At 45.2% G+C, this 22,504-nt stretch overlaps 2 protein-coding genes across 2 annotated transcripts in view; one reads left to right on the forward strand and one right to left on the reverse strand.

Annotated features, from left to right (window-relative positions):
- LOC140106734 (scavenger receptor cysteine-rich domain-containing protein DMBT1-like) overlaps window positions 1–14,063 on the forward strand; it is an 88,399-nt gene extending 74,336 nt beyond the window's left edge. The window contains exons 3-11 of the mRNA XM_072131348.1: window positions 1,448–1,477; window positions 2,728–2,754; window positions 4,001–4,309; window positions 5,731–5,763; window positions 8,153–8,470; window positions 8,548–8,577; window positions 8,701–8,736; window positions 10,192–10,512; window positions 12,958–14,063. Coding sequence (XP_071987449.1) covers window positions 1,448–1,477; window positions 2,728–2,754; window positions 4,001–4,309; window positions 5,731–5,763; window positions 8,153–8,470; window positions 8,548–8,577; window positions 8,701–8,736; window positions 10,192–10,512; window positions 12,958–12,962 — 1,109 coding nt within the window. The 3' untranslated portion in view covers window positions 12,963–14,063. The remainder of the gene's footprint in view (window positions 1–1,447; window positions 1,478–2,727; window positions 2,755–4,000; window positions 4,310–5,730; window positions 5,764–8,152; window positions 8,471–8,547; window positions 8,578–8,700; window positions 8,737–10,191; window positions 10,513–12,957) is intronic.
- A 112-nt stretch (window positions 14,064–14,175) lies between these two features.
- LOC140106733 (alpha-2-macroglobulin-like protein 1) overlaps window positions 14,176–22,504 on the reverse strand; it is a 77,888-nt gene continuing 69,559 nt past the window's right edge. The window contains exons 33-35 of the mRNA XM_072131347.1: window positions 21,695–21,763; window positions 15,906–16,008; window positions 14,176–14,539 (exon numbers count right to left, since the gene is read on the reverse strand). Coding sequence (XP_071987448.1) covers window positions 14,496–14,539; window positions 15,906–16,008; window positions 21,695–21,763 — 216 coding nt within the window. The 3' untranslated portion in view covers window positions 14,176–14,495. The remainder of the gene's footprint in view (window positions 14,540–15,905; window positions 16,009–21,694; window positions 21,764–22,504) is intronic.

Genomic DNA, 22,504 nt, shown 5'->3' on the forward strand with positions numbered 1-22,504 from the left:
AATACACACAGTGATGTCACAGTACAGGGATAATACACACAGTGATGTCACAGTACAGAGATAATACACACAGTGATGTCACAGTACAGAGATAATACACACAGTGATGTCACAGTACAGAGATAATATACACAGTGATGTCACAGTACAGAGATAATACACACAGTGATGTCACAGTACAGGGATAATACACACAGTGATGTCACAGTACAGGGATAATACACACAGTGATGTCACAGTACAGAGATAATACACACAGTGATGTCACAGTACAGGGATAATACACACAGTGATGTCACAGTACAGGGATAATACACACAGTGATGTCACAGTACAGAGATAATACACACAGTGATGTCACAGTACAGAGATAATACACACAGTGATGTCACAGTACAGGGGTAATACACACAGTGATGTTACAGTACAGGGATAATACACACAGTGATGTCACAGTACAGGGGATAATACACACAGCGATGTCACAGTACATGGATAATACACACAGTGATGTCACAGTACAGGGATAATACACACAGTGATGTCACAGTACAGAGATAATACACACAGTGATGTCACAGTACAGGGATAATACACACAGTGATGTCACAGTACAGGGATAATACACACAGTGATGTCACAGTACAGAGATAATACACACAGTGATGTCACAGTACAGGGATAATACACACAGTGATGTCACAGTACAGAGATAACACACACAGTGATGTCACAGTACAGGGATAATACAAACAGTGATGTCACAGTACAGAGATAATACACACAGTGATGTCACAGTACAGGGATAATACACACAGTGATGTCACAGTACAGAGATAATACACACAGTCATGTCACAGTACAGGGATAACACACACAGTGATGTCACAGTACAGGGTAATACACACAGTGATGTCACAGTACAGAGATAATACACAGTGATGTCACAGTGAAGAGATAATACACACAGTGATGTCACAGTACAGAGATAATACACACAGTGATGTCACAGTACAGAGATAATACACAGTGATGTCACAGTGAAGAGATAATACACACAGTGATGTCACAGTACAGGGATAATACACATAGTGATGTCACAGTACAGAGATAATACACACAGTGATGTCACAGTACAGGGATAATACACACAGTGATGTCACAGTACAGCGATAATACACATAGTGATGTCACAGTACAGGGATAATACACAGTGATGTCACAGAAAATGATCACTGGTATTCACATATCAATAAAATTATAGCAATGGTTAATGTCTCTGAGCTTCTGTCCTTAGAGATATTTGGCGGGTGCTGTGTATCAGTCGGAGTAGACAGGTATATGGTAGTGCGGCGGTGGTCACAGCTTACAGCAGTTTCCTTCATCTCTTCTGTTATTTCTGCCCAGTGTAATTATTATCCTTATTCTTTCCGTTCTTGTTCTGCAGATGCGACCAGCACAACGCGGAGACTTACAGGTTTGTCATTGTCAGTCTTGAGGATCACACATGCAAAGTACTGAAATGGGAAACTCTCACTGTGGAAGTAACTTTCTGCACTTGCCCCCGCTCCTGCTGACCTTTAAACTCTGACCCTAAGAGAAAACACTTCTTATCTTCCCTGTTCTTAAAGTAAATCTACATTACTCATAAATCCAGGCTCCGGGCCTCCTAGTTATCAGTGACCTCCTTCTTTCTAAAATCAACTTTTATAATTATGCTAATTAGCTAAAAGGGCTCTGGCGAGTGTTGTCTTAGGCTCTCAGGCTTCATAGGCTGTTACACTGTCTCCTAAGCTCCCTCAGGACTCCTCCCATCCTCTGCATGATGTAATATCACCGCAGCAGAAGAGGTTTCAGTATACAGTGGGAGGGGTAAGTATCCTGCACAGTGTAACAGCCTGTAAATCTGCAGCACAGGGGACCTCTGGTAACAAATGTCACGGTGCCCAGATCTATGAGTACTGTCCCTGGTTTATCAGGATGGATTTTTAAGGTAGATTTCTGTTAATTGTCACCCCAAGGACCCTAACATGAGGAACAGGAGAGGACTAGCACCCAGATACAAGATAACCATATGCAGACACATACAATTACACTTTTTCTTCAGCTTTCCTATTATTTTACTACATTATGGCCCAGATTTATTAAAACTGAGGCAGTGCAGTTTGCCGCATGATTGTGCAGGGTGATTCAGTTTACGAGATCTGGGCCACTAACGTACCATTGTAGCGTTACTGTATATATGTTTCTTTCACACAACCATTGGGGGGATCGATATCTGACCACACAATTTACAGCCAGCTATTGGTCCCCATAGACCTCTATATCGTCCGTCCGTGGTACGGCAACCACACACTTATGGCACCGCATGGTACCATCTCCATTTATCCCCTATGTACGGCCGGGCACCATGCCTCGCTATGGAGAGGGGAGGGGTGAGCATACGTTCATGTGAAAGAGGCCTTACTGTAAGATCCGTGAATCTGTGGAATGGCTGAGCTCAGGCGCTGGGGACAGCAGAGACAGCAGAGAGCTTCGAGAAGGGTCTAGATTTCTTTTTGGATCAAAATATGTATATATGTAATGGTTACCTAAGAATGTAGAATTATCTCCCTTCCTTATTTGAACTTAATGGACATGTGTATAACTATGTTACTATATATATGTGTGTTCTAATTATCAGTCAGAATTGTATGTTGTTACATCCATCTTGTTCTTGCTTTGCAGTGTCCAGTATTCCTACAGTGCAGGATGGTGAGTGAGCTCTGGTTATAGACTGTATATAGGCCCAAGTATTGGCACTGGGCACCTGTTGGCACATTGGGGGTCATTTAATAAGGGCCCGATTCGCGTTTTCCCGACGTGTTACCCGAATAGTTCCGATTTGCGCCGATTTTCCCTGTATTGCCCCGGGATTTTGGCGCATGCGATCGGATTGTGGCGCATCGGCGCTGGCATGCACGCGAAGAAAACCCGACGGATTCGGAAAAACCGCCGCATTTAAAAAAACAAAAAGTGTTGCGGGGCTCTTGCTTACCTTCACCAGGAATAGGCCGGTGAACTTCAGTGCATTCCGGCGGGCCTCGGGGAACTTCAGCGCAGTAGCGCCACCTGGTGGACGTCGGAGGAACTACCTTAGTGAATCGCCGGAAGAACCGAATCCACCGCACAGAACGCGCCGCTGGATCGGGAATGGGCCGGGTAAGTAAATCTGCCCCATTGTGCTCTTGGGGTCCACCACCATCAGCCTTTGTCCTGCCAACTTGTCCTAAGTGCTCTGGAAGTAAGGGATTACACAGAACACATAAAAATTGAAGGGGTTCTTCAACAATGTATCATCTTTACCCTGGACAGGCGATAAATATCTACAGGCTGGAAGTCTAACCCCATGTGCACCCCATGTGAATGGTGTAATAGTAACCCAAAATACTGGTGAAGATAGCCTCTCTATATATAGGTTTTAGTGGAGGTACCAGCATTAGAGATTAGTGGCTATTCTTTGATGAATTGTATAAAGACAGCACAAAAATGTTTGAAGGGAACCTGTCATCAGAAAGTGGCCTAATAAACCATTACCAGTTTGTTGTAAAGCAATTTAATCCCTTTCGGAGTCATGGAGGCGGAGAGTTTAGCACTGAAGTCAAGATCTTTCCACCTCTGAACGCCTCCTCCTCTGTGATAGACATCATGCACTGGACTTCAGGAGATCGGGTTAGTGATGTCTCTGGATGCAGGACCATCAATTACAGTGAAGGAAGAGAGAGCTTGACTTCAGGGTTAAACTCTCCGCCTCCTTGACTTTATAAAACCAATTTTACATCTCACTTCAAAGTTGATTTTCTGGATGAGGCCAAAACACTGGATCATGAAAGGAACTCGATCTGGAAGGTGTTCAGCTGCTTCACAACATACTGGTAGTGGTTTTTTAGTACGATTTCTGCTGACAGGTTCCCTTTTAATGATTTCTCTTGTTATGAGGTTCTTTTTATCTTCCATGCAGCCCCCGTGGCACTGCGCTTGGCACAGGGTGAGCATGCCTGTGCCGGCCGCGTGGAGCTGTACCACAGGAATGCATGGGCCCCCGTATGTGACGACGGTTGGAACAGAATCAATGCAGAAGTGGTGTGTCGCCAGGCGGGGTGTGGCAGCCCCATCTTGCCCCTTGCTAGATATGGACCAGGCGCTGGGAATATCATCCTGGATGATGTAAACTGCATTGGGACGGAGCAGACTCTCTGGCAGTGCTCACATCGTGGCTGGTATGTCCATGACTGTGGCCCCCTGGAACACGTAGGCGTCATATGCTCAGGTACATTAACTTAATATTTGTACAGACTGTTTTTATGCATAAAGTTGTTTTAAATACCAAATACTGGGTTCCAACCCAGAATTTAACTTATTGGGTTACATTTACTTACATTCCGGCCAAAAGAGCATTGTCCGACTATAATGCCTATCTTGCGCCCAATATCCTGCATATGCCGCTTCCCCGCTCAGGTCCGCTGGAGTTCACCTTCTTCTTCCTGGTGCATGTAAGTGCATTGTCTTGCGACCCAATTTAAAGTTAAATCCCGCACTCAGTCCGAATCAGTCGGATCGACAGTCCGAACCCCGATTTTTGTCGAATGGAAGCAGCACAGCCGTGCCAAAAAAAAACAATTGCATGCACCACAATCCCAGCGCAGACACCTGTTAAATACATGTGCAAGCCGTGTAATCCCCGAAAAAGGCGTGCAGTCCTACGAAAGGGAACAGCGCAACCCTTCGTAAATGAGCCCCATTATGTCAGATTATACAATTTCTAGCAAATCACAGATTTCCATTGGTACAACATTCATAATGCCCTGTGCCGCGATTCACTAAGGTCATGCACCTGATATCCTGCATGTGTCGCTTCCCCGCTCAGGTCCGCTGGAGTGCACCTTCTTCCTGGTGCATGTAAGTGCTTGGGCTTGCAACACAATTTACATGTTAAATCCCGCGTTCAGTCCGAATCCGTCGGATCGTCCAACGGCCCGCCACCCGATTTCTGTCGCATGAAAGCAGCGTAGCTACGCCAAAAAATGGATCACGTGCGACACAATCCCTACGCAGACACCTGTTAAACACCTGTCCAAGCCGTGTAATCCCTGAAAACGGCGAACAGTCCAAGGAAAATGCACCGTGTGACCCTTAGTAAATGAGCCCCATTGGGGGTCATTTACTAAGGGCCCGATTCGCGTTTTCCCGACGTGTTACCCGAATATTTCCGATTTGCGCCGATTGTACCTGAATTGCCCCGGGATTTTGGCGCACGCGATCGGATTGTGGCGCATCGGCGCTGGCATGCATGCAACGGAAATCGGGGGGCGTGACCAAACGATAACCCGACGGATTCGGAGAAATGGCCACATTTAAAAAAAAAAAAAGTGTCGCGCTTACCTTCACCCAGGATGGCTCGGTGAACTCCAGTGCGTTCCGATGCTCTTCAGCGCAGCGACACCTGGTGGACGTCGGAGGAACTGCCTTAGTGATTCGCCGGAAGACCCGAATCTCTACATGTTGTATGTGTGTATCTGGAATACAAGCAGACCCGCTGTAGTATATTGTATATCACCTCACTATTATATTATTAATTGCTAATTAATATTACTATTATTAATTACTACTTAATTACTATACATTATTCTTATCTGTATTATTTTTATTATTATTTCTATTCATTTCTTTTCTTATTATTCTCATTTGAAGCTAATTCCCATGCTGCTGCCACTCAGCCTCTGCGTGAGTAATCATCTTATAGATTTCCCATATATCAGAATGATTTTATTGTGTATTTGTCTTGTATAGAAGGGCAGTGATGTGAATACATGTTATATAACCATAAGATATTCTCTTAAAGGACATCTACCACCAGGATGAAGGACTGTATGGAAATGTGCCTCGGGGGCTCCAGGCTCCATTAACACCTATTGAACCTGGAGCCCCTCAGGCTCATTTGCATACGGCCCTTCATGCTGGTGATAGATGCCCTTTAAACTGATAAAAACATTTATTACATGAATAAAAAAAGTAAATAGTAAATAGTAAAGTTGTACTTTTCTGTCAAAATTCTTGTGTTTTTTTCTCTCTATTTTAATACCTTTAACCCCTTTTCAACATGTGAGGTGATATCTATGTCACATCTCGGCTATGGAGCTGAGGCCTCGGTGCGATCGGAGTCAACCCTTTCATTGCCATTAAAAAGCCGGCGGCACGTGGGCGCCGCTATATTGGCTTATATTGTTGCTCCCCATGACATCATTGGGGAGCGGCGATCGGTTACCGTGACATACAAAGACCCGAGTCTGATTTTAGTGACTGTATTATAATGTGCGATTCGCTCATTGTAATAGATGATGTTGAAAAATCCCCATATATATCCATACTGTAGTATGGCAGTATATGGTAGGATCAGACAACCGAGGGTTAAAGTACTCTAGGGGTCTGAAAAATAGTAAAAAATGTAAAAAAAAGTTAAAAAATAAATAAAAAAAACTAAAAATTTTATTCATATCACCGCCTTTTCCCTAGAACTGATACAAATATAAATAAACAGTATCAATCACAAGCATGTTAGGTATCGCCAAGCCCAAAATATCCGATCTTTCAAAATATAATATATATATTATTCCCAGCGTTTAACCCCGTAACGGAAAATAGCACCCAAAGTCGAAAAAGGCCACTTTTTCGTAATTTTTCAACTTATAAGATTTTTTATAAATAGTGATCAAAAGGCCGTACTGTCCTCCAAGTGGTAGCATTGAAAACGTCATCTCATCTTGCAAAAAATGACACCACCCACAGCTCCGTACAACCAAGTATGAAAAATTAATTAGCGCCAGAAGATGGCAAAATGACGAATTTTTTTTGTAAATGTATGAAAACTTTATAAAACCTATCCCCGTGATCGTACCGACCCAAAGAATAAAGTAGACCTGTCATTTTGGGTGCACAGTGAAAGCCGTAAAAACCAAGCCCGCAAATGTATTTTTTCACCATTTTCACTGCACTTGGAATTTTTTTCCTGCTTCCCAGTACCTATTTTTTGGACTATAAGGCGCACAAAAAATCCTATGATTTTCTCAGAAATCAAAGGTGCGCCTTATAGTCCAGTGCGCCTTATGTGCGAACCGCACTTACAGACAACAGCTGCCTTGTACTGTCCACAGGTCTGCCACCTGCTGGTCATTCATCCTTATAATCAGGTGCGCCTTATAATCCGGTGCACCTTATGTATGAACCGTACTTACAGACAACAGCTGCCTTGAACTGTGCACAGGTCTGCCACCTGCTGGTCATTCATCCTTATAATCAGGTGCGCCTTATAATCCGGTGCGCATTATATATGAACCCAGACATTTTAGCAGGCATTTATTGATGGTGCGCCTTATAATCCGGTGCACCGTATAGTCCGAAAAATACTGCACACCGCATGAAATATTAAATAATGTTATGCAGGAAACAAGCCCTAACAAAGACTCTTAACATGGAAAAATAAAAAAGGTGGGGGGTGAAAAATGGAAACGCAAAATCGAAAAAAGAGCCTCGACGTTAAGGAGTTAATGCATTATATTTTAGACAATTTCTACAATTGCACAAACAAGTTTTATGGTTTAAATTTATTGTTTGTGCAACTTTTAAAATCTTACTAAAGAGCAGACAGTCCCCGGGTTACGTACAAGATAGGTTCTGTAGGTTTGTTCTTAAGTTGAATTTGTATGTAAGTCAGAACTGTATACTTTATAATTGTAACTCCAGCCAGAATTTTTTTGGGTCTCTGTGACAATTGGATTTTAAAAATGTTGGGTTGTCATAAGAACCAGGATTAATAATAAAGCTTCATTACAGACGCCTGTGATAACTGTTACAGCTGATTATTGTAGCCTAAGGCTAAATACAGTACATTACCAGAATCCAGAGGTCCGTTTGTAACTAGGGGTCGTCTGTAAGTCGGGTTTTCTTAAGTAGGGGGACAGCCTGTATAGATAGTGGTAATAAGTTGGTGCCGGAGCTCCTGTAATAACCTTTACATAACATTTCATGTTTTCTGTTAATTAAAATGAATATTGAATATTTTAGCACTTCCAAAAATCCAATGTGACGTGTAACAGTTTGTGTTATGTCCCCCTAGTGCTCCCGGAGGACTTACGCTTATCCAATGGATGGCATCGCTGTGCCGGCCGGGTGGAGCTGTATTATAATAACTCTTGGGGCACCGTGTGCGATGACCTATGGGACGTCAGTGATGCCGCGGTGGTGTGCAGACAGTTGGGTTGCGGCACGGCCGTCTCAGCACCCGGATTGGCCCAGTTTGGGGAAGGATCTGGTAATATTGTGTTGGATGATGTGAGTTGCCGGGGAAATGAGTCTTCGCTCAGTCAGTGTGATCATCGACCATGGGGGACTCATAACTGTAAGCACAGCGAGGACAGCGGAGTTATCTGCTCAGGTAACAAACCTTCTATAACTTTTACTATCAGCGATTCCTTTCTGATTAGCAAATTTACCAAAATTTTCTTTATCCAGGTGCCGGTTCCAAAACTACAAAACCCCCAGGTAACTCACAATGAAATATTATCCATAGAATACATATAAGTTAAAATTTTTCTACTTTTCAGTTTTCTACCTTATTATTTATGAATAGTCCAGTTTTTATTAAACATTTTTGTTATGTTTTAGAGTCGCCTACCACAACAGCGAAACACAACGTGACCGGTGAGTTCATCGTGGAAAAGTTTTGTGGAGTTTTTGTTTCCCGGGGATTGAAATATTCATGTCTTCTCCTTAGGATAGGTTTCTCATGAGTCAATGGACTGGGTAAAACACCCAGCATCCCCACCGTTTCAATGGTCAAATCTGTTTCCCAAGACAGAAACTGATAGAAACACAATAACACATTCTCTAATTCACTGTTATCCACAAAAATACAGCATTTCACAGAAATAATTCCAACCTGTCTCTATCAGTCCCTGGATACGACCGTAAATCTTCTGACTATTGTCAGATTCTTTTTTTAATGAATAGCTTCTCCTGTCTGCACACTGTAGCATTCCCTACCTCCTGACCCTCCCCTTGAACTTTAAAGACCAGCTCAGACAAAGGCACTTCCTGTAGGCAAGCAGTGTGCAAAGGCTTACTCTACAAGGTACAGGAAGATAAGCAGAGCTACCTGTGTATTTTATTGATGAGGTAAGGGAGCAGAACTGAGTGTCATTGGGGCTCATTTACTAAGGGTCCACGGACCGCGATTCTGTCGGGTTTCCCAAATATTTCCTTTTTGGGGCCGAATTGCCCCAGGTTTTTGGCGCATGCAATCGGATTGTGGCGCATCGGTGCCGGCTTGCATGCAATACAAATCGGGGGGAGTGGCCGTCGGACAACCCGACGGATTTGGACAACATGCACCAGGAAGAAGGTGAACTCCTGCGGATCTCAGCGCAAAAGCAACACATGCAGGAAATTGGACGCACGACCTTAGTGAATTGCGGCAGACCCGAATCCTCGTCGGACAACGTACAGGACCGGGTAAGTATATCTGCCCCATTGTGTCTTATATCGATCTCATGACTCTATCTCATCCACCTTTTTATGTGTCAGATACTGGTGAATGTTTAGAAGCTAAATAAAAGTGTGAACCCTTACATTCTAAGCACATTGTCAGCACACAGCATCTCATAGCACAGAGGAATCAGGAAGTGTCTGGTCAGAGAGTCCCCGCCCACACTCCATAATCCTACACTGACCAGTCTATTGAGTGATAGGACCAAAAACAGCGATAGAACAGATTGAAATGGTAAAGTAAGGGGGTTAAAAAATCTTTATTCTGTAAACATCATTGGGGGTTTAAAATTTGAGAACTTTCTTACATGGGAAACTTCTTTAAGGTTCATGAGTTCATCATTAGATAGTGGTTGTCATCTCAAGATGAGGCCACCAACGTTGACTGCCCACATTTGATTAATCTTCAGCATTGGCTCAGGGGTGATGGCATCTACTTCTATTGTGGATAGGAAGACAGTCAATCATTTTCTGATGACTCATTTCCTTCACAAGAGTATATGCACTTCCTTTATGTATGTTCTTTATACTTCACGTATCTTCATGCCAGATCTCATGTATTAGGATACTGAAGGTCCTGCCTGCATTGTTCTTCTTCTTTCTTGTCCTCAGAGATTACTCCAAACCTTCGTCTTGTTAATGGAAGTCATCGCTGTATGGGACGTCTAGAAGTATCGTACCAAGGTGCATGGGGAACAGTGTGTGATGACCTATGGAGTTTGTCCTCGGCAGCGGTGGTCTGTAGGCAGCTGGGCTGTGGTCCTGCTCTCCAGGCTCCTGCCTCTGCACTATTTGGCCGTGGTAGCGGAGGGATAATGCTGGACGATGTCAACTGTATCGGCACAGAGCCCGTCCTATGGCAATGTCCTCACCGGCCCTGGAGAGTCCACAACTGTGACCACAGTGAGGACGCCGGCGTAGTGTGTGCATTAGGTATGAATATATCATCTTTATATAAAGTTTAGGGGTCAAACATGATTGTTCAATATTGTGCGACCTGGTTTTAGGAGGTGGAAAACTGGGCAATTGTGCAGGATCATCGAGGAGGTCCTTCCCAGGAGAAACTGAACCTTTAAAGTGTATGATGGTATTTTTTACCATAGTATTAGCCGTCATATGACAACATAATTTGAACTTTTTGAAATTGTACGATTTGGACAATGCAGAACATTTGCGCACCATAGCGTGAACCTTGTGGGCTATGTATTGTATGTTAACAAGAGCAAAGTAGGGTAATCCCCATATTCACACTAATGCTTAAAGGAAACCTACCACCACGGATCTACCTATAAAGGTAGATCGGGTGGTAGGTGCCTCTATTGTACGTGAGGATAGCCATTTTAAGGGCTAATCCTCATGTCTCCTGTATCTTTTTAAAACTTTTATTGCCCTAATAAGCTAATTGTTTAAAGAGGCTACTGGGCGTGGAGTACTTGAAGCTGAGGCTACACGGCGCGGCTACTCCATGCCCCAGTAGCCTCCTTGATCCTCCTACCGTCATATCTTCGGCGCACAGCTACGAACCCAGAGTTCTTCGCAGTAGCTCTCGCTTTGGAGTAGTGACCGTGGACCCGCCGGCCTGCTGTTCTGCGCATGCGCACAACGTTGGCTTCGCGGACGAGGGCGTGCAGCTCCTTGTAGCTGCGCGCCGAAGATATGCCAGTAGGAGGATCAAGGAGGCTACTGGGGCATGGAGTAGCCGCGCCGTGTAGCCTCAGCTCCGGCTACTCCACGCCCCCAGTAGCCTCTTTAAAAGTAAGCATATTAGGGCAATAAAAGTTATAAAAAGATACAGGGGACATGAGGATCAGCCCTTAAAAGAGCTATCCTCACGTACAATAGAGGCACCTACCACCCGATCTACCTTAATAGCTAGATCTGTGGCGGTAGGTTTCCTTTAACAGTCAAGAAATGGGACGTAGAGGAAGGTAGGAGAGAAATATTGAAATAGAACTGAATATTGGGTCAAGGAGGAGAATAGTGGTGGACAAGAAGAACAAAGGGTGGTGTAATGGGTTGTGATTGTAAATACATCGTACTTATTATAATCTTGCACTTACTCAAAAAAAAACATAGCAGCCTATTGAAACTGTATACATAAAGTGTAACTACACCATTAAAATTACTAGTGGAAGTGATAATAGTGAACTCTGTAATACACTGCCTGGAGTAAAGAAGCTTCTCTGTATATTTTTTCTGCTCCTTCTTTCTCCTGTAGTGAGCAGTGTAGCGGAAGTTCTGTACACAGACTATAGATAAGGAAACAAGGCTAAAGACCATCTTTTTCCATGCCTAGAGAATATTTCATTTGATTCTCCTCTATCCAGAGACTATCCAGAGGTGTCTGTAAAGTGGAGCTGATTCACTGAAACTGCTTAAATAAAGGTAGAAGAAGGACACAGGGACAGATTTCTTTTACAGTTTTATTTTTAAGTTTTATCATCTGCACTGTTGATTTATAAAATTTTGTTAACAATTTTATAAAACTCTAGGTAGAGTTACTTTACTTTATGCTTCACCTTAAAGGAAACCTACCACTACGGATTTACCTATTAAGGTAGATGCGGTGGTAGGTGCATCTAACGAATTTAAGGATAGACCTTTTTAGTGCTAATCCTTTACTCCCCTCTATCTTTGCTAATTTTTAAGCAGGGTAATATGCAAATTTTCTAAAGAGGCTACTGGGGCGTGGAGTAGACGGAGCTGAGGCTGCATGACATGGCTACTCCACGCCCCAGTAGCCTCTTTGATCCTCCTACCCAAACATCTACAGCGTGCAGCTACGAGGAGCTGCATGCACTTGTCTGTGAAGCCGGAGTTCTGCGCATGCACAGTAGCTCCAGTTTTGGAGCAGAGATCGCGCAGCCGCTGGCCTGTGTTCTACGCATGCGCAGAATTCCGGCTTCACCGACGAGTGTAGCTGCACGCTGAAGATGTCTGGGTAGGAGGATCAAAGAGGATATGCACATTTTCTAAATAGGCTTCTGGGGCGTGGAGTAGACGGAGCTGAGGCTACACTGTGTGGCAACTCCACGCCCCAGAAGCCTATTTAGAAAATGTGCATATTCCCCCATTAAAAATTAAAAAAAAATAGAGGAGAGTAAAGGATTAACCCTAAAAAGGTCTATCCTAACATTCGTTAGATGCACCTACCACCGGATCTACCTTAATAGGTAGATCCGTAGTGGTAGGTTTCCTTTAAGTAGATTCCTATGTCTGTGCCTTACTATGAGGCAACATGGATTTTGTTGCTGAGCCCCTACGTGATCAGTTGTTAGTAGAGTCGTAAAGGTTGCTCACACTCTCCTCGCTCCTTTTTGTCAAACTCCAATTCTGATCCTGTCCTATTAGATACATTTTGTGTTCTGCTTTCCGCAGGTTAGTGCCGTATGAAGACTTTGCTTTGCATTACAATGCTGAAAAATGCTCTATTTTGACTGGTCTCAATTTTTGACAATGAATATAAGGAACCTGAAGATACAACTGCTGGAAATTATCTATATGTCTAGAAGTATTGGGAAGGTTTATGGAAAATATCTCGTAGAGTCTCCTGTTCTGTAGAAAATTGTAATGTTAGAACCGCCTTGTGTCTAAATTTCTTCTATTCTTCATTACCTACAACTGGTGAAGGTGTTGGGTTGGGAGACGTAATGTCTACCACTTTTTTCCAAACATTCATTTATCCCACGTTGTGTGATGACCAGAAATATCAATCAGTATAGGGCAGTGGTGGCAAACCTATGGCACGGGTGCCAGAGGTGGCACTCAGAGCCCTCTATATGGGCACCCAGGACATCACCCCAGGGTAGAGTTTGCCAAACAGGACTCTAGGCCTCTTGCAGTCCCAGGCAGCCCAGGACCCTGAAAGGAAGCTACAATGATAATCCAAACTTGTTCTCCTTCTTTCTACTGTATTGGTGTCCTCGGGTGCCTATACAATTTAAACCCGTGAAAGAGCACAGAGTAATAAGTTACTGCTTAAATTGTCGCTTTGGCACTTTGCGAAAAATATGTGGGTTTTGGTTGTAGTTTGGGCACTCGGTGTTTAAAAGGTTTGCCATCACTGGTATAGGGCATGTAAATAGTTAAAGAAAATCTACCATCAAAATCCATCCTGATAATCCAGGGACATTACTCATAGATCCAGGCACCGTGGCTGTGGTATCTTCCTATATTTGTTATCCATGGCTCCTTCCTTCTAAAAATCAACTTCTAAAATTATGCTAATGATCGTAAAGGGCTGCTGGGGGTGTTGCCAAAGCCCCACCGTGCTGTATCCTAATTGGCTGTTAGACTTCCCCCTCCCACTGTGTGCTGAAACTTCCTCTGCTGCAGTGAGATTAAATAGAGGGAGAGGGAGGTTGCTGAGAGAACAGAGAGAAGGGTGAGACAGTGTAACAGCCCGTGAAGCTGTTTTGGTAACACTGCCAGGAGTGGGTCTCATCAGCATAATTTAAAAAGTCTATTTTAGAAGGAAGGAGACCATGGATATCAAATATAAGAAGATTCCCGGAAGTCAGGGTGCCTGGATCTATGAGTATGCAACTAAGTCAACAAAGATTGATGGGAAAGAATAGAGGGACGCCACTGGAGAGGTAGAGGAATCAATCAGAAAATCAGGTTTCTTTTATTGCTTTATCAAAAAGTCTTTCTAATTTGAACCAATTAGAAAAATGTTCTTCTTATCTTTCCATTTTTTTAACTCATCACAAACTCTTGAATAAATTTAGCAGCTCTGATGGTGGGATTCTCAGAAATGGTTTAAGCCCCGCTATAGACACTTGACTTTGTAGGTAAGACGGAGGTAAAACTCCTGGGGTAGGTCGGGGGTAGAAATGTGCGGTTGGTTGCCTTGCTGTCTTGTCATACCCACAAGCCGTTCATTCACAAAGTGATTGTGCTATGGGGCAAATCTCTCACCAAGTACAGGGCGAGTTGTATTCTGCAATGGCGAGTTCATCTGAAACCAAACAAAAGATCATATATTTAGATTTGAAGTAAAATCATTAAAATTACAAATTATTGAAGACCTCATGAGTAGGGATGAGCAGACCCAGTTGGGTTCGTGTTCAGCGAGCTCAGCCGAAACTCAAACAAAAGTTGCGTTTGGGTACCCAAAAACATGCCAAAAAGTGCAAGGGGGGAGCAAGGATCCTTAATCCTAAATGCCGGTGGCATTTAAAGAGTGAACACCGAGCTTGCACCGATCACGGGTGTTAGCGGCGGGTGTGGAAAGCTGGTTAATGGGCTGTTCACAGGGGCGTAACTAGGATAGGCAGGGCCCCATAGCAAACTTCTGTATGGGGCCCACTTCCTGCTTAAAAATATACATATTACACTCATATATACACACATTATTATACCTATATACATAAACATACAGTTTTTTACTCATACACAAACATTTATACACACATACGCACACATATAGAGCATTTGCACACATACAGTGGCATATACAGAAGTAGAGCATATATACACACATACAGTGCCATATATAGAAGTACAGCATATATGCACACATACAGTGGCATATACAGAAGTAGAGCATATATACACACATACAGTGCCATATATAGAAGTACCGCATATATGCACACATACAGTGCCATATACAGAAGTACAGCATATATGCACACATACAGTGCCATATACAGAAGTACAGCATATATGCACACATACAGTGCCATATATAGAAGTACAGCATATATGCACACATACAGTGCCATATATAGAAGTACAGCATATATGCACAAATACAGTGCCATATATAGAAGTACCGCATATATGCACACATACATTGGGGCTTATTTACTAAGGGTCGCAGACCGCACTTTTATTGGACTTTCTGACGGATTCGGGATTTGTGCAGCCTTGACAGGTATTTAACAAGTGTCTGCGCTGGGATCGGATATCAGGCGCACAATCTTAGTGAATTGCGGCAGAATACATTATTGTTGGACAATGCACATTTGGTAAACTCAGTCGTACAGGGAAGTAAATCTCCCCCAGTATATACACACCATACACACGTACAGCATATACATATAGACACACACACACATATACAGCATATATACATCACATATTTGTTATAATGTGCAGCATAATATGCATATAATGGTGCAAATCCTCCAAACTTTAGTATCAGGTTGGATAATGGGGTCCCCTGACACTGCGAGCCCCATAGCAGCTGCTGTGGCTGATACCACTGTATTCTCGCCCCTGGCTGTTCAGTAGGGATTCTGGATTTTTGTGAGGCTATCCCCATGGTAGCTATGTATCCCTAGTGCAGGTACACCACTGTGACAAGGAGGAACACTTACCACTCTCATAGTAGTCATAGATCTTCACAGCCGCTGGTTTCAGGTTCACTACTGGAAATTCCTGCTCAACTAATACTGCAAAACTTGTGATGAGGTGTCCAAGCTGAAGGTGGTACCACATATGGAAAAAGAGAAGTTTGGGAAAGAAGATTAAATGCCTGTATTTATATGAGTGGATATGTGAAGGCTAAGGTTATTCATTTTGAAGAAAAAAACTATTGAAAAGAATGGGGAAATTACATTGGGAAATGATATAGTACCTCAAGTGAAGAGGCGGCCGTACCATCACCATAGACAGGGGACATCCTCTACACCTAGAGGAGAGGAGGTTCTATCATCACCATAGACAGGGGACATCCTGTACACCTAGAGGAGAGGAGGTTCTACCATCACCATAGACAGGGGGCATCCTCTACACCTAGAGGAGAGGTGGTTCTACCATCACCATAGACAGGGGGCATCCCCTACACCTAGAGGAGAGGAGGTTCTACCATCACCATAGACAGGGACATCCTCTACACCTAGAGGAGAGGAGATTCTACCATCACCATAGACAGGGGCATCCTCTACACCTAGAGGAGAGAAGGTTCTACCATCACCATAGACAGGGGGCATCCTCTATACCTAGAGGATAGGAGGTTCTACCATCACCATAGACAGGGGGCATCATCTACATCTAGAGGAGAGGAGGTTCTACCATCACCATAGACAGGGGGCATCCTCTACACCTAGAGGAGAGGAGGTTCTACCATCACCATAGACAGGGGGCATCCTCTACACCTAGAGGAGAGGAGGTTCTACCATCACCATAGACAGGGGGCATCCTCTACACCTAGAGGAGAGGAGGTTCTACCATCACCATAGACAGGGGGCATCCTCTACACCTAGAGAAGAGGCGGCCGTACCATCACCATAGACAGGGGGCATCCTCTACACCTAAAGGAGAGGAGGTTCTACCATCACCATAGACAGGGGGCATCCTCTACACCTAGAGAAGAGGCGGCCGTACCATCACCATAGACAGGGCGCATCCTCTACACCTAGAGGAGAGGAGGTTCTACCATCACCATAGAAAGGGGACATCCTCTACACCTAAAGGAGAGGAGGTTCTACCATCAACATAGACAGGGGCATCCTCTACACCTAGAGGAGAGGAGGTTCTACCATCACCATAGACAGGGGACATCCTCTACACCTAGAGGAGAGGAGGTTCTACCATCACCATAGACAGGGGGCATCCTCTACACCTAGAGGAGAGGTGGTTCTACCATCACCATAGACAGGGGGCATCCCCTACACCTAGAGGAGAGGAGGTTCTACCATCACCATAGACAGGGACATCCTCTACACCTAGAGGAGAGGAGATTCTACCATCACCATAGACAGGGGCATCCTCTACACCTAGAGGAGAGAAGGTTCTACCATCACCATAGACAGGGGGCATCCTCTATACCTAGAGGATAGGAGGTTCTACCATCACCATAGACAGGGGGCATCATCTACATCTAGAGGAGAGGAGGTTCTACCATCACCATAGACAGGGGGCATCCTCTACACCTAGAGGAGAGGAGGTTCTACCATCACCATAGACAGGGGGCATCCTCTACACCTAGAGGAGAGGAGGTTCTACCATCACCATAGACAGGGGGCATCCTCTACACCTAAAGGAGAGGAGGTTCTACCATCACCATAGACAGGGGGCATCCTCTACACCTAGAGAAGAGGCGGCCGTACCATCACCATAGACAGGGGGCATCCTCTACACCTAGAGGAGAGGAGGTTCTACCATCACCATAGAAAGGGGACATCCTCTACACCTAAAGGAGAGGAGGTTCTACCATCAACATAGACAGGGGCATCCTCTACACCTAGAGGAGAGGAGGTTCTACCATCACCATAGACAGGGGACATCCTCTACACCTAGAGGAGAGGAGGTTCTACCATCACCATAGACAGGGGGCATCCTCTACACCTAGAGGAGAGGAGGTTCTACCATCACCATAGACAGGGGGCATCCTCTACACCTAGAGGAGAGGCGGTTCTACCATCAACATAGACAGGGGGCATCCTCTACACCTAGAGGAGAGGCGTTCTACCATCTCCATAGACAGGCGGAATCCTCTACAGCTAAAGGAGAGGAGGTACTACCATCACCATAGACAGGGGTATCCTCTACACCTAGAGGAGAGGAGGTTCTACCATCACCATAGACAGGGGGCATCCTCTACACCTAGAGGAGAGGAGGATCTACCATCACCATAGACAGGGGGCATCCTCTACACCTAGAGGAGAGGCGGTTCTACCATCACAATAGACAGGGGGCATCCTCTACACCTAGAGGAGAGGTGGTACTACCATCACCATTGACAGGGGGCATCCTCTACACCTAGAGGAGAGGAAGTTCTACCATCACCATAGACAGGGGGCATCCTCTACACCTAGAGGAGAGGAGGTTCTACCATCACCATAGACAGGGGGCATCCTCTACACCTAGAGGAGAGGAGGTTATACCATCACCATAGACAGGGGGCATCCTCTACACCTAGAGGAGAGGCGTTCTACCATCTCCATAGACAGGCGGAATCCTCTACAGCTAAAGGAGAGGAGGTACTACCATCACCATAGACAGGGGTATCCTCTACACCTAGAGGAGAGGAGGTTCTACCATCACCATAGACAGGGGGCATCCTCTACACCTAGAGGAGAGGAGGATCTACCATCACCATAGACAGGGGGCATCCTCTACACCTAGAGGAGAGGCGGTTCTACCATCACAATAGACAGGGGGCATCCTCTACACCTAGAGGAGAGGTGGTACTACCATCACCATTGACAGGGGGCATCCTCTACACCTAGAGGAGAGGAAGTTCTACCATCACCATAGACAGGGGGCATCCTCTACACCTAGAGGAGAGGAGGTTCTACCATCACCATAGACAGGGGGCATCCTCTACACCTAGAGGAGAGGAGGTTATACCATCACCATAGACAGGGGCATCCTCTACACCTAGAGGAGAGGAGGCTCTACCATCACCATAGACAGGGGGCATCCTCTACACCTAGAGGAGAGGAGGTTCTACCATCACCATAGACAGGGGGCATCCTCCTCACCTAGAGGAGAGGGGGTTCTACCGTCACCATAGACAGGGGGCATCCTTTACACCTAGAGGAGAGGAGCTTCTACCATCATCATAGACAGGGGGCATCCTCTACACCTAGAGGAGAGGAGGTTCTACCATCACCATAGACAGGGGGCATCCTCTACACCTAGAGGAGAGGCGGTTCTACCATCACCATAGACAGGGGACATCCTCTACACCTAGAGAAGAGATGGTTCTACCATCACCATAGACAGGGGACATCCTCTACACCTAGAGGAGAGGAGGTTCTACCATCACCATAGAAAGGGGGCATCCTCTACACCTAATGGAGAGGAGGTTCTACCATCACCATAGAAAGGGGGCATCCTCTACACCTAGAGGAGAGGAGCTTGTACCATCACCATAGACAGGGGGCATCCTCTACACCTAGAGGAGAGGAGGTTCTACCTTCACCATAGACAGGGGCATCCTCTACACCTAGAGGAGAGGAGGTTCTACCATCACCATAGACAGGGGGCATCCTCTACACCTAGAGGAGAGGAGGCTCTACCATCACCATAGACAGGGGGCATCCTCTACACCTAGAGGAGAGGAGGTTCTACCATCACCATAGACAGGGGGCATCCTCCTCACCTAGAGGAGAGGGGGTTCTACCGTCACCATGGACAGGGGGCATCCTATACACCGAGAGGAGGTTCTACCATCATCATAGACAGGGGGCATCCTCTACACCTAGAGGAGAGGAGGTTCTACCATCACCATAGACAGGGGGCATCCTCTACACCTAGAGGAGAGGCGGTTCTACCATCACCATAGACAAGGGACATCCTCTACACCTAGAGAAGAGATGGTTCTACCATCACCATAGACAGGGGGCATCCTCTACACCTAATGGAGAGGAGGTTCTACCATCACCATAGAAAGGGGGCATCCTCTACACCTAGAGGAGAGGAGGTTCTACCATCACCATAGACAGGGGGCATCCTCTACACCTAGAGGAGAGGAGGTTCTACCATCACCAAAGACAGGGAGCATCCTCTACACCTAGAGGAGAGGAGGTTCTACCTACACCATAGACAGGGGCATCCTCTACACCTAGAGGAGAGGAGGTTCTACCATCACCATAGACAGGGGGCATCCTCTACACCTAGAGGAGAGGAGGTTCTACCATCACCATAGACAGGGGGCATCCTCTACACCTAGAGGAGAGGAGGTTCTACCATCACCATAGACAGGGGGCATCCTCTACACCTAGAGGAGAGGAGGTTCTACCATCACCATAGACAGGGGGCATCCTCTACACCTAGAGGAGAGGAGGTTCTACCATCTCCATAGTCAGGGGGCATCCTCTACACCTAGAGGAGAGGAGGTTCTACCATCACCATAGACAGGGGGCGTCCTCTACACCTAGAGGAGAGGAGGTTCTACCATCAACATAGACAGGGGGCATCTTCTACACCTAGAGGAGAGGAGGTTCTACCATCACCATAGACAGGGGGCATCCTCTACACCTAGAGGAGAGGAGGTTCTACCATCACCATAGACAGGGACATCCTCTACACCTAGAGGAGAGGTGATTCTACAATCACCATAGACAGGGGGCATCCTCTACACCTAGAGGAGAGGAGGTTCTACCATCACCATAGACAGGGGTATCCTCTACACCTAGAGGAGAGGAGGTTCTACCATCACCATAGAAAGGGGGCATCCTCTACACCTAGAGGAGAGGAGGTTCTACCATCACCGTAGTCAAGGGGCATCCTCTACACCTAGAGGAGAGGAGGTTCTACCATCACATAGACAGGGGGCATCCTCTACACCTAGAGGAGAGGAGGTTCTACCATCACCATAGACAGGGGGCATCCTCTACACCTAGAGGAGAGGAGGTTCTACCATCACCATAGACAGGGGGCATCCTCTACACCTAGAGGAGAGGCGGTTCTACCATCACCATAGACAGGGGGCATCCTCTACACCTAGAGGAGCGGAGGTTCTACCATCACCATCGACAGGGGGCATCCTCTACACCTAGAGGAGAGGAGGTTCTACCATCACCATAGACACGGGGCATCCTCTACACCTAGAAGAGAGAAGGTTCTACCATATCCATAGACAGGGGGCATCCTCTACACCTAGAGAAGAGGAGGTTCTACCATCACCATAGACAGGAGGCATCCTCTACGCCTAGAGGAGAGGAGGATCTATCATCACCATAGACAGGGGGCATCCTCTACACCTAGAGGAGAGGTGATTCTACAATCACCATAGACAGGGGGCATCCTCTACACCTAGAGGAGAGGAGGTTCTACCATCACCATAGACAGGGGACATCCTCTACACCTAGAGGAGAGGAGGTTCTACCATCACCATAGACAGGGGGCATCCTCTACACCTAGAGGAGAGGAGGTTCTACCATCACCATAGACAGGGGGCATCCTCTACACCTAGAGGAGAGGAGGTTCTACCCTCCCCATAGACAGGGGACATCCTCTACACCTAGAGGAGAGGTGATTCTACAATCATCATAGACAGGGATTCTTTACTGTAAGAGCAGTGAGACCGTGGAACTCTAGGATTTATTATTTAATTACAGTAACTGAGATCTGATGATTTTGAAGATGGAATTTGGATTCCCAATGGAAATACTTTGGATACAGTAACCTATAAAATATATTCAGTAAATCGGACCTCATCCAGGTACAGTGTCAATCTGTCTTCCTCTTCTTCTGCTCTCTGAATTACCCTGAATGCCTTTAACTATGAAAACATGAACAAAACAATTTAATATAACAGGTTTAAGAAAGCGTCGGCTTATACTCAGCTTAAGTATATACAGTATACAACCAATAAAGCAACTGAAAGAAATACATAGAAAAATCTGAAATCACTAAAAATAGACACTGGATGGCACTAATATTACATATTAAGCTACATACACATGCCATACACCAAGGTATAATGAAACATAAATTTTATTAATTTGTAAAATTTTTAAATTCAGCTAGGAACAATGCATATTGAGGAGTTGGTCACATGGCCGGCAAGTCAAAAACACATTGGGGGAGATTCATTAAGGTTGGCGTTTTAAGAGTCTTAAAACTAGTTCCACCAGCGGTCCGACGCCCATATACATTGAGAGGCTCCAGACTCTTCGTGAATATGGGAGCAAACTCCACCAGTTCCAAACTTTAGAGCATATTGGAGCTGGCTTAGTTTTCTACTATAGTCTCCACCTGTTTACCGGGCCCATTCTTCGCCGGCCTTACTAGAAAACTGTTGGAGAAGCCATAATGAATCTCCCCTATTATGTGACGCCATGTGGTTGGTGGTTGGTACACATGTATAATATAATTAAAGGATTATTAGGGTATACATTTTTATTCTCTACTATTTGTTACTTGGCAGATAGTATTACACCACTCTGTATATATGGGTCTTCTCTACTTTTTGGTCACTCTGATGTATTACTAGTGCCCATTAGTATATATTTTATATTTG

Source organism: Engystomops pustulosus, chromosome 11 (genome assembly GCF_040894005.1).
Source record: "Engystomops pustulosus chromosome 11, aEngPut4.maternal, whole genome shotgun sequence".
Classification (NCBI taxonomy): Eukaryota; Metazoa; Chordata; class Amphibia; order Anura; family Leptodactylidae; genus Engystomops; species Engystomops pustulosus.